Consider the following 10,552-nt stretch of genomic DNA (forward strand, 5'->3'; position numbering starts at 1 on the left):
TGTGGAAGCCCGTCATAAAGGGCTTAAGTCATGGGGTCCCAGAGCTACCAAGAAGCAGAGGACGGGATGACCTTTGGCAGTCTGGACACTAGGGTTCTTGCATCACGAAGCTGTAGAAGCATCCATGTTATGCTGAGTTGGTGGCTCATGGCCTTTGAAGATATTTTTTCTTTTTAAACCTGTGTTGACTGTTTTTCTTCGCATGTAAGACATTACAATAAAAGCTTCCTGTTAAGGGACATGCCAGCAATTAAATAGTCTTGAAAGAAACACAGAGTAACCTGCCAGTCACAGTGGACCCTATTGCAAGTGTATCTAGGAAATAAATTTCTTTTTGCTGGTGCTGGGCATGGAACCCAGGACCTTACATGTACTAGGCAGATGTTCTACCACTGAGCTTGTACCTCCAGCCCCAGGAGACTGATTGGTAAGTTCTGTCTCTGCATGCATAAGCCCCAAACTGAGCCCCTGGGCATCAGTTCTACTTGGTTAATCTTGTGGTGTTTTTATAATTAAGCTGATTATTATAGCTAGAGTGGTGGATTCTACATGAGTGTCTGAAGTGAGAAGTATGAATGCTCTCTGTGGCCCTGCTCCTGGTCCTCAGCACATGTGCCCTGTTCTGCCATGGCAGAGTTGGGTGTCTTATGCATGAGTGTGGGCCATATTCTCTTCTCTGGCCTAGGAGAAGTCATGCAACTCTTCCCAAGATTGATCCTAGAATAAGAACTTCAGGGCTTCTGCTTGCCCTGGGCCCCTAAGGCCTCCTCACACTTTAGCATAAAGGACGTTGTCATGGTCGCCTGCCTAGTGCCTGTGCTCTGACAATGGTGTGCATCCTAGAAGAGACAACCCTGTCTCAGTTCTCGGGGAGTCCACACCAGGTCAGGCAAGATGTGGACATTTGAGGGCATACCAAAGATACAATGAGTTTTCAGCTGAACATAGTGTCCTGGTGTGTTCGCAGTTCTTCAAGATGATTCTCCATTCAGAGAATATCACTTGTTTTATATTTTCTTTGACTTACTGTATTGCCAGTGACCTGCCTGTTGAAGATTGTTTCCTTCCAGGTACAGTGTAACACATCTGCAATCCCAGCTACTAGGGAGGCTGAGGCAAGAGGATCACAAGTCCCAGAGCAGCCTTGGCAATTTAGTGAGACCCCGTCTCAAAATAAAATAGAAAGGGCCAGCGATGTGGCTCAGAGGTAAAGCATCCTGGGTTCCATCCCTAGTACCAAAGGGGGAAAACAGAAGAGTCTTGTTTCCTTTAGAGTCCCACTCGTTGGTCTTTTTGGCAGGGAGGAGTGGAGGGTATTTTTTTGTACCTGATATTGAGCCCAGGAGTACTTTATCTCTGAGCCAGGTTCTGGCTAAATTGCCCTTGAGACCGCCTGCCTCAGCCTTACAGGTAGGTGGCCAGTATTAAGGCATAGTCCCTCTAGGGCAGCCTAGTGGTCTTTGAACAGACCTAGGCTGCTGCTGAGTTGGGGCACAGTCTCCTGCAAGTTCTTGTTTTATTTCGCTTCACCTTTTTCTGTGTCCTTCCTGAGGATGCTACAGAAGGCAACAGCAGATCCCTAGCCACCCATCCCTGTAGTCAGGCCTTTCCCTGATGAGAGCCAACTGACAGCAACTGAGCCTCTCCTGCCTCCCCTTCTTCTTTTAAATTTCTTAGTTCTGTGTCCTCTTTAATTTCCTCTTTCTGTATGGAGAATACTTACAGACCAATGGGCCTGCAGTTCTGGAAACCTACATTGATGCTTAGCGAGCCCAGACTGTGGACTCTGAATGTCAGTGAAGAGGGCTGTACCCAGCCAAGAACACAGAGGGTGCAGAATCCCAAAAGAGCAGTTCTTAAATATTGCTTTCTCTCCTTTTACTTCTAGGTCTGTTTCCCATAAAAGTTTGAGATTAGACTAGGGGTTAGCAAATGACAGTGTGCTACCTAAATCCACCCATTGACTCTTTTGGTAAATGGCATGGTGGCGCTTGGGGGGCTCCCTTGTGGACCTGTGGTCTGGCTGCTTTTCCGCTGCCACTTTGGTTTTGTTTGAGATTCCCTTCTATTTCTGAGAAGTCTGATGTTGGGTGACCCTGTTTTGTCCACTGAACACTGACCATTGCTGGCATGCTCGTCCTCCTAGGAAGGCTATGGTTTCCTCAGTGGGGGCAGGAACCTCTGTGAGAAAGAAAGGCCATGTTTCCAGGGTTGAGATACAGGCAGCTGAAGAGCTTTGCAGAATTCTTTCCTGGTGTTCTTCCTGACAGAACTCCCTTCACTCTGGAGAGTTCGTGGAAGAGTGTTGGCATGTGGCTTTCCCTTCTCCTTTCCAGGTTTAAGGAACCCCCCGAGGCCCCTATTGGTGGCTGGTCCCTCCAGCACAGGAAGCAGTGACTCAGATGGTGGCCTCTTTGCTGTCCCAACGACTTTGCCACCCAACAGCCGACATGGGAAGCTCTTCTCCCCCAGCAAAGAAGCAGAGCTAACGTTCCGGCAGCACCTAAACTCGATCAGTGTGAGTGCTGGGCCGGGCGCCTGTGTGCCAGGCTATGCTGTCATGCCATGGCACATCCTCAGCACTGATGTGCTGTCTCCATTACAGATGCAGTCAGACTTCTTCTTGCCAAAGCCCAGGAAACTGCGAAACCGGCACCTGCGGAAGCCATTGGTGGTCCAGGTGAGGACCTCACATGAGTCTACGTGCCCCTGGCTCTGCGGCTGGCCCAGCTGGCCAGCACACACTGAGTTTCTTCTGTGACTTAGGTTTTTGGGGTGTAAAATGGGGAAAATCCCAGCTCCTTCCTTTCCTTATGAATGGGAAAAGTAAAAGCAAAACCAGTTAACTTAATGGTGCCTATAAGTAAAGATAGTCTTTGAATTGCATTGAAAATTATGGGCAGAAAAGACAAAGTTCTGGGTTCCAGGTTCCAAGAATGTCTAGGTTGGGTGGGTCTCTTGGAGGATTTCTCAGGACATGGTGAGACACACTGAGTTGGTGCCAGCAATCAGCAGGGGTTGGGTTAGCAGGCCAGGCCTCTGCTGAGCTCTAGGAGTGAGTGCTGGGTGGACCTTCTAGTGCCACATGTAAACCCCAACAAACAGGGCTTCAGAGGCATGTGAGAAAGAATCAGTGGAAGGGAAGCTGCAATCTGAAATGGCTGTGGCCTTAGAAATGCATGAATGTGTGCTTTTTGCAGGGATTAATGGGTCTCCTTTTGTTAGACCCTTAGCGATCTCTTTCTCTTTGAAATTAGTTCATTTAGAAATAGGAATTGCAAAGAAGATCTTAGGAAGGAAGATGCGTTCTAAATCTTAGGTGGCTTGGGTTCATACTGACATTTGATTTTGAATCCTTTCCCTGGGAGTGGTAGGAAACTCCCTGGTTGGGCATGAGCCTCATGACGAGTGCGGGGCCATAGACTAAGTCTAGCCTGCTGTTTCTTGTTTGAGACAGATTTATGGTGTTAGTTCACATTCTGTGGAGTTTGCCCATTTAAGGAGCACACTGGAGTGCACTTCAGTGTGCTTTCAGTGTGTTTATGGGTAGGCACAGCCACCACCATCTACTCCAGGGCGTCTTCACCACCTGGAAGAAACCCAGTGCCTCTGAGTGCTCTCTGGCTTCCCTGCAGCTCCTGGCTACCCTCCTTCACTTTCTCTTCTGAGCATTTCCTAACACATGATCATATATGTGGTCTTTGCCACCTAATATTTTTGCCAGTAAAGCTTTATTGACGTGTACCATCATTCATTTCCATCCTGTCTGTGGCAGGATCAAGTATGGCTCAAAGTCTAAATATTTCCTGCTTGGCCCTTTTCAGAAACAATCTTGTTGAGCACTGGCCCTGGCTTCGGAGTAAGGGACACAGAGTGTGTTTTGGGTGGTCAGTGAGTCCTTGCCACTCTGTGCCCTTCTCACCTCTTGCCTTGCCTGCATGGAAGCCCAGCACAGCACCTGCCCTCTGATCTTTGCCAAAACCAATGACAGGTAGATCTCTTGGGCAAGGAGAGGCCTTAGTGTGGCCCAAGTTCTCTATACACCAGCACAGAATGGCAGCTGTACACCAGGCTGAGGTGTCCTAGTTTTGTTTTTCCTGTCCTGAGGGTTGACTCCAGTGGCATCTACCACTGAGCTACATCCCCAGCCTTTTTTAATTTATTTTGAGACAGGGTCACTAAGTTGCCCAGGCTGACCTCAAACTTGTGGCTTTCCTGCCTCAGCCTCCGAATCTCTGGGGTCACAGGACACTATGCCCAGTTTGGCAGATGCTGTCTGTGAATGTTCTGTGGCCATTGCGAGTTTTTGTGGGTGACCACTTTCTTCTCAGCTGGTAACTGTTGTCATAGAAGGGCCCACAGGAGGAGGGCCTTGTGAGGAGGCACTGCGTGCCCCTTCCCACTGCTCGCCATGCCTGCGTGGAAGCCCAGCAAAGACTCTGCCCCTTCCTGTGCCTGGGACTATAACAAGTCTGTGTGCCGAGGTGCACTCCTGGGTAATTCAGAGGGGCCTCTGCACAGAAGACCAGTCATGCAGTAGCCCTCGTTTCTGCTGGTGAAGGTCCAGTTTGTAGGGAGGACCTACTGTCCTGAGACAGGGGGCCCTCAGGACATGAGAGCCTCAGACTACCCCAGGCATCCTTGTTGTCCATGAATGCTCAGTTCCCTCTTACTTGGATTCCTTAATAACCCAGTTATTGGGAGTGATCTCTTTCAGCATTGGAGTCTTACTGCCTTAATAATTTGCCTTCTATCTTCACAGAGAACGCTGCTCCCCAGACCATCTGAAAATCAGTCTCACAACGTGTGCTCCTTCTCCATCCTGTCCAATTCTCCCATTGCTGGTAAGGGCCAGCTCCTCTCTGGGCCAGTTTTCCCTCCTCTTCACCTGAATGTGGCCTTGCCTGGAGACGGTGCTCTGCCTGACCTTTCTAGTGTTCTATGTTGGTTCTGTCAGCACATGCCCAGCCCAGCCTGTTGGGCCAGCTGCAGTGGCAGGCAGGGCAGAGGCCTCTGGTGGGTACATCCTTGGGGATTGGCTCATCTGTCCCTGTTGGCACCTCTGCTCAGTCAGTTTAGTGGTTCAACAGGGCATGTCCAGCATTGTGTGGAGTAGTGGTGTTTTTGGGTTCTTTGGATCGTGCCCTTATACCTCAGTAACCACATCAAGGGGGCTGGCACTTTGAAGTCCTCTTCCACTCTAAATAAGAGTTTTTCAGTAAAGCACATGCTCTGTGGTCTTTTACCAGTCTTCTTGCTTTTCACATTTCATGTGTATCTGCAAGATCCATCAGCTTCTGGTTGCTTTTTCTCATACTTGTTTTTCAACTGTAGAAAACCTAGCAAGGTACAACCACATTGTAGAGGCAGCATATCAGTCCAAGGTCTGATGTGTTGGCCACCCCTGAGGTGCCCACAGCTCATTTCAGGGGATGACCATGGTGACTATAGCCTTTCAGCAGCTCCTGGAAGACAGGCGGTGCCACCATGGCAGGTCCCAGAGCTCTTCTCCCTGTTGGGGGCCTGTGTGACCTCTGACTCCCCATGCAAACAAGTGTCCGGAAGGTTGTGTGTTTTCCCATAATCCTCGCTGTAACTGTAGAGGGTATGGGCAGGCTACGATGATGTATCTGACTTTGTCTTCCCCCTTACAGGGAGAGGCTCATTCCGGCCCATCCAATCTTCTCTGACCAAAGCAGCTCTGTCTCGGCCTATTGTGCCCAAGGTCCTTCCACCCCAGACCACAAATCACTTGGCCAGTAAGTCTGCAACCTGCATGGTGACAGCCACTGATAAGGTTCCTGAGTAATGTTTCACAAAGCATTTTATTCTTTTTTCTCTCCAAACCATGTTGTTTCCTTACCCTTCGAAGAGAACATGGGAGCCCTTGGCTCTTGTATCCAAGTGAGGTGTGAGGGAGAAGTTCTCTGAGCTTTCTCTGCACACCTCGTGGAGGCACAGAACAGAGGTGTGACATGCTGCTCCTGTTTCCAGGTGCGGTTGACCTGGCAGCCCAGAGTGCAGGCATTATCCCTGGGAGCCCCCTACCGGTCTTGGCTGCTGAGGGCTTGTCTGGCATCTCCCCACTCTCTTCAGATGAGGTGACAGCTGCTGCCCCGGGTCAGGACTCCAGTGGACCCCAGCAGAATGGAGACCCTGTGCCCGCCATGGGGGTGAGTGTGTTCACAAGTGCTGTTCAGCATTGCAACCAGCTTCCACTTAGGTGGAGCCAGGCCAGGGTCTGGGGTCTGGCTGAGGGGATGGAGAAGCCACTGTGCCAGGGAATAAGTAAGCACCATGGAGCACACACCAGGAGAGGCCAGGCATAGGCTTTGCTGTGTGACACTGGAGGAGCCACAGCTAAGACATGCATGGCAAGGTAGCTCTGAGCCAAACCTGGGTTTGTTGACAGCCAACTCACGACCTCCCTGTGTGGGCATCTCAAGCGGGCGGGGACAGGGGGAGTGGTCTTCACAGCCTTTGCCACCGTCCCTCCTGGTGGCCCAGGAACTCTGATATCTCGTCCTGCTTGGGAGCTGGCTGAGAAGGGTAGGTAGGTCAACCCTGTGGAGCTCCAAGGAGCCCAGCCTGCCTGAGATTATAAGGCTGACTTTTTGTTTTCTTTTGGCAGGGGTGGGGTATCCTGGGGACTGGACTCTGAGCACTTGCCCACTGAGCCACATCCCCAGCCCTTTTGTATTTTATTTAGAGACAGGGTCTCACTGAGTTGCTTAGCACCTCACTTTTGCTGAGGCTGGCTTTGAACTCGTGATCCTCCTATCTCAGCCTCCTGAGCCACTATGATTACAGGCATGTACCACCATGTCCTGTTGAGGCTGATTTCTTAATAGGCCTCAAGTTTGCTTTTTGAAACATCAGATGGTTCCCATGGCCTGACAGTGTCTGTCCAGCACTTCAGCCTGGAGCACAACGTGTCACTGGCACCTGGGCTGCTAGGAAGCTCAAGTACCTGAACAGCTCTGAGGAGTGCAACCAGACCAACTCTGGGATGTGATTCTGGCAGTTCACGTGTGAGCCACTTATTGGCCTGTCTGGTGTTCCCACAGGGCACAAGCAATCCATTCCTCAGCATCCCTCCAAGGCCAGAGCAGGAGCCAGCAACAGACAACTTCCAGGTAGAGTATGCATCAGGGCACACTGATGCCCAGCGACTTCTCCTTTTGCCCACCTTGCCTGCTTCCTTGTGAATGGCAGGCTGACTCCCAGCTCTGACCTTACCTCAGATCTGGCTTCTGGGCCAGGGAGGGAGGAGGGGGCCATCTGCTGGTGGCTGTCTGCCTGGCGACCACTTAGCATCTGTGTGTCAGAAGTTGAGCTGTGGGCTGTGGTTGAAGCAGGACCAGGCCACCTCAGCCTGGCCTCCGGGCTCGGTCACGCTAGCACCCTACACCCACTGCACCCGGCACAGTTGCCCAGCTGAGCCTGAGGTTGTGCTTGTCTTTTTGGTTTTGGGTTCCGAGTGGCCTCTTGTGTCTGAACAATGCCTGCCTCAGCAGGGTTCGTCTGTTCTCTCCTTACCCGAGCTGCCCAAGACTCCTCCCCAGAATGGCCTCTGTACCCCTCTGCACTCAGAGAGCTCCAGCGCCCGACTCTCCCCGCCTAACGTCTCTGCACTGCTGGACATCTCCCTGCCTGGCCCCCCCGAGGATGTGCTCTCACAGGGGGAGCCCGCCACACAGATCAGCGACTCCATCATCGAGATTGCCATCAGCTCTGGCCAGTATGGTGAGAGCGGGTGGCCTCGTCATCCTTTCTAGAACCTGATTCCCACCAGCCAAGGCAATCAGACTTACCTTGAGGAGTCTAGACCTACCCAAGTACTTGTCAAACTTGGTGGGAACATTCCAGTCCAACTATCATTTTTGAGCATCAGGTTTCTGCGACCCACAGGAGCTGCTGTGCCTTCAGAGAAGGTGCATGTGGAACCTGAGGCTGCTAGTGGTCTGGTAGGTTTGCTCCTGACCTTGAGATGAGAGCCAGATGGCCCAGATGGCCCGTAGGGCCCACTGTAGTCCAGGAATCCAGAGGAGTCCTTTCCTGGTTAATTGTCATCCTAGCAGACAGTTCAAGAGGTAGCTAGATTTGGTGTCAAGGCATTAGCCCAACCTCTGTGGGACAATAGCCCTGGTATTCGTGGTGTATCACTTGCTGGTGTGACAGGTCCAGGTTCAGACAGGGCAAGTTCACAGCCCACCAGAATATCTGAGCAGGGCTGATGCAGACATTGTGGAGAGGGGTTATGCTGAGCTCTGGGCGCAGGGCCTAGCCCCATGACAGTGCATGCTGCTGCTGTTGTCCTCTGCATCGTGTCCTTTCTGCAGCACAAAGCCACCCTGAAGGCTCTGTGGTCCTTGCCTATAGACCTTTGTTGACCTTGCTGGCTTGGGGTCCCAGTGGGATCTTGGGTCTTCTCTGTTCAGCAGTGCACAGCCCCTCTCTCCTGCTGCCTCCTTGCTTGTGGGTTGGGGAAGCATCTTTGACCTAGGATTTTGGTTCACAGGTGAAGGAGTCCCCCTTTCTCCAGCAAAACTGAATGGCAGTGACAGTTCCAAGAGTCTTCCCTCCCCGTCCAGTAGCCCTCAGGCCAACTGGATCGCCTCCCCCACCCACGACCCCCAGTGGTACCCCAGTGACTCCACAGACTCCTCACTCAGCAGCTTGTTTGGTGAGTGGGGAAGGGTCCGCTTTCCCAGGCCAGCAGGCTTTGGAGTCAGGAAGATGCTGTGTTCTTACACACAGGAGGCATGAGTGAGGTGGGATGTGCATAGCTTCTCAGCGACTGCTCACCATGAGCTCTGACAGGTGTGTGCACTTGATATCCCACAGGCTATTGGAGGCCGAGCACTCTTATGTTCTTGGTGCCTCCTTCAGTCCAACCTGCCCGCCCCACTGGGCCTCCTGCCAGTCTTGGCTGAAGCCAGAAGAACTTAGCCATCTTTGAACTCTTGGTTTCTCTCTTTCTGTGTTCAGTAAGATACTCTGAAGTGGATGTTGCTGCCATCTTGCAGCATAGTGTTGACCACATAGGGGAGCGTCACAGGGCATGTCTGCTCCCCACCACTGGCTCTCTGGGTACCAGTACCAGTTAGAGGGAAGGGGCATGCAGGGAAAGACACATCTGCTGCCGTTGCCTGCATGGAAGGAGCTTCCGTAACACATCTGGGATTAGGCCCCTGGAGACTTTAGAGAATGGTGAGCATGAGGGATATCCATCTTGCTCACAGCTCCAGAGAAGGGCATGTTGTGCACACACTGAACTTAGTTCTGACTGCAGACATCATGCCGGCAGGACTGGAGGCTCTGGGTTTGGGAGTGCAGAGGGGCCCAACCCCCCAGGATGTGTTCCTGTGTCTTCCATAAGAGCGCAGAGTCACATACAAATCGGGAACAACCTTGGTACCTGTCCATGAGGGCCTAACATGAATGTTTAGAAATGAGGTGTGTTGGGTGGGATGGGAGACAGTAGTGAGACAGCACAGCACACTGAGTTCATGAGAAAAGCTGGTCCAGCGTGCTCACAGCCCTTGGAGCAAGCACGCAGCTGGAGACCCATGGGGGCCTGGCTTGGCAGCCACTCAGCCCTCTGGCTCATTTCCTATACTCAGTGTTGTCCTTGGTCTTCTCCCTGCAGCCAGCTTTATCTCCCCAGAAAAGAGTCGGAAGATGCTGCCAACTCCCATCGGGGCTAACAGTGGCACTTCCTTGCTTGGTCCCAGTTTGTTGGACGGCAACTCACGGGACTCATTTGTGTCCAGATCCCTGGCTGATGTTGCAGAGGTAAGTGTGGTGCCACCTGAACTTGACTGCCCAGCCCTTCCTGAGACTAGGTAGTTAAAGACTACTAAGTGGTGACAGGAAGAAAGTACATTTGACCTCAGACCCTGGTGCCTGGAGGGACCTGGGAAGCCCAGGCTTAATGCAGACAGGGGTCTCTAAAGGCAGGTGGAGCTGGTTTGGATCTCATTGTGCCCTTCCCAAGCTGTGTGACTTCAGGCTGTCTTAGCTTCCTGACAAGTGGGTATGACACCATCTGGTCCTGTCCTAGCAGCAGGGCACCTTTGAGTAATATGTCCTGTGCTGTGTCTGGGCTGCAGCCCACGAACTTGGGATTGGGTTCTTCAGAAGGACTTCACCCTTCCCCGCCCTACCTCTCCCAAGTTCAGGCTGTGATAGCTGGGGTCACATGAGGGCAGGCATTTGATATGGAAGTGAGAATCAGTTTGTGACCCTCTTTCAGCCAGTTCAGCATCCCTCTGTCTGACTAGGGTGTTCCATATTGTTTGCATGTGACTGAGGCCTGTCAGTCCTGCAGGGGCAGTGCTGGTAGAAGGAGTGAAGACAGGTGAGTTTAAGGTGAAAGGCGGAGATCCACAAGTGCCACAAGAGAGATGCAGTCAGAGCATATAACACAAAAGGGGTGGGTCCCAATCTAGAGCACCACTTGGGTGGGTTAGTCCTGTTTTCAACCTCCTGGAGCAACTTTTCCCAAATTGATCCCTGGGTGTCAAGCCTTGGCACATTCTGAGGTCTC

At 51.9% G+C, this 10,552-nt stretch overlaps 1 protein-coding gene across 4 annotated transcripts in view; it reads left to right on the plus strand.

Moving 5' to 3' along the window:
• The window catches only part of CRAMP1 (cramped chromatin regulator homolog 1), a 60,057-nt gene that overhangs the window by 45,799 nt on the left and 3,706 nt on the right, over window positions 1-10,552 (plus strand). For 2 of the 4 annotated variants that reach the window (XM_079121015.1, XM_079121017.1), the window contains 9 exons: window positions 2,337-2,518; window positions 2,606-2,680; window positions 4,763-4,844; window positions 5,655-5,759; window positions 5,995-6,173; window positions 7,068-7,136; window positions 7,515-7,746; window positions 8,522-8,686; window positions 9,653-9,798. In XM_079121015.1, coding sequence (XP_078977141.1) covers window positions 2,337-2,518; window positions 2,606-2,680; window positions 4,763-4,844; window positions 5,655-5,759; window positions 5,995-6,173; window positions 7,068-7,136; window positions 7,515-7,746; window positions 8,522-8,686; window positions 9,653-9,798 — 1,235 coding nt within the window. Of the gene's footprint in view, window positions 1-2,336; window positions 2,681-4,762; window positions 4,845-5,654; window positions 5,760-5,994; window positions 6,174-7,067; window positions 7,137-7,514; window positions 7,747-8,521; window positions 8,687-9,652; window positions 9,799-10,552 lie in introns of all 4 variants that reach the window. The other 2 variants (XM_079121016.1, XM_079121014.1) reach the window with 2 other exon arrangements.

Source organism: Sciurus vulgaris (genome assembly GCF_902686455.1).
Source record: "Sciurus vulgaris genome assembly, chromosome: 18".
Classification (NCBI taxonomy): domain Eukaryota; kingdom Metazoa; phylum Chordata; class Mammalia; order Rodentia; family Sciuridae; genus Sciurus; species Sciurus vulgaris.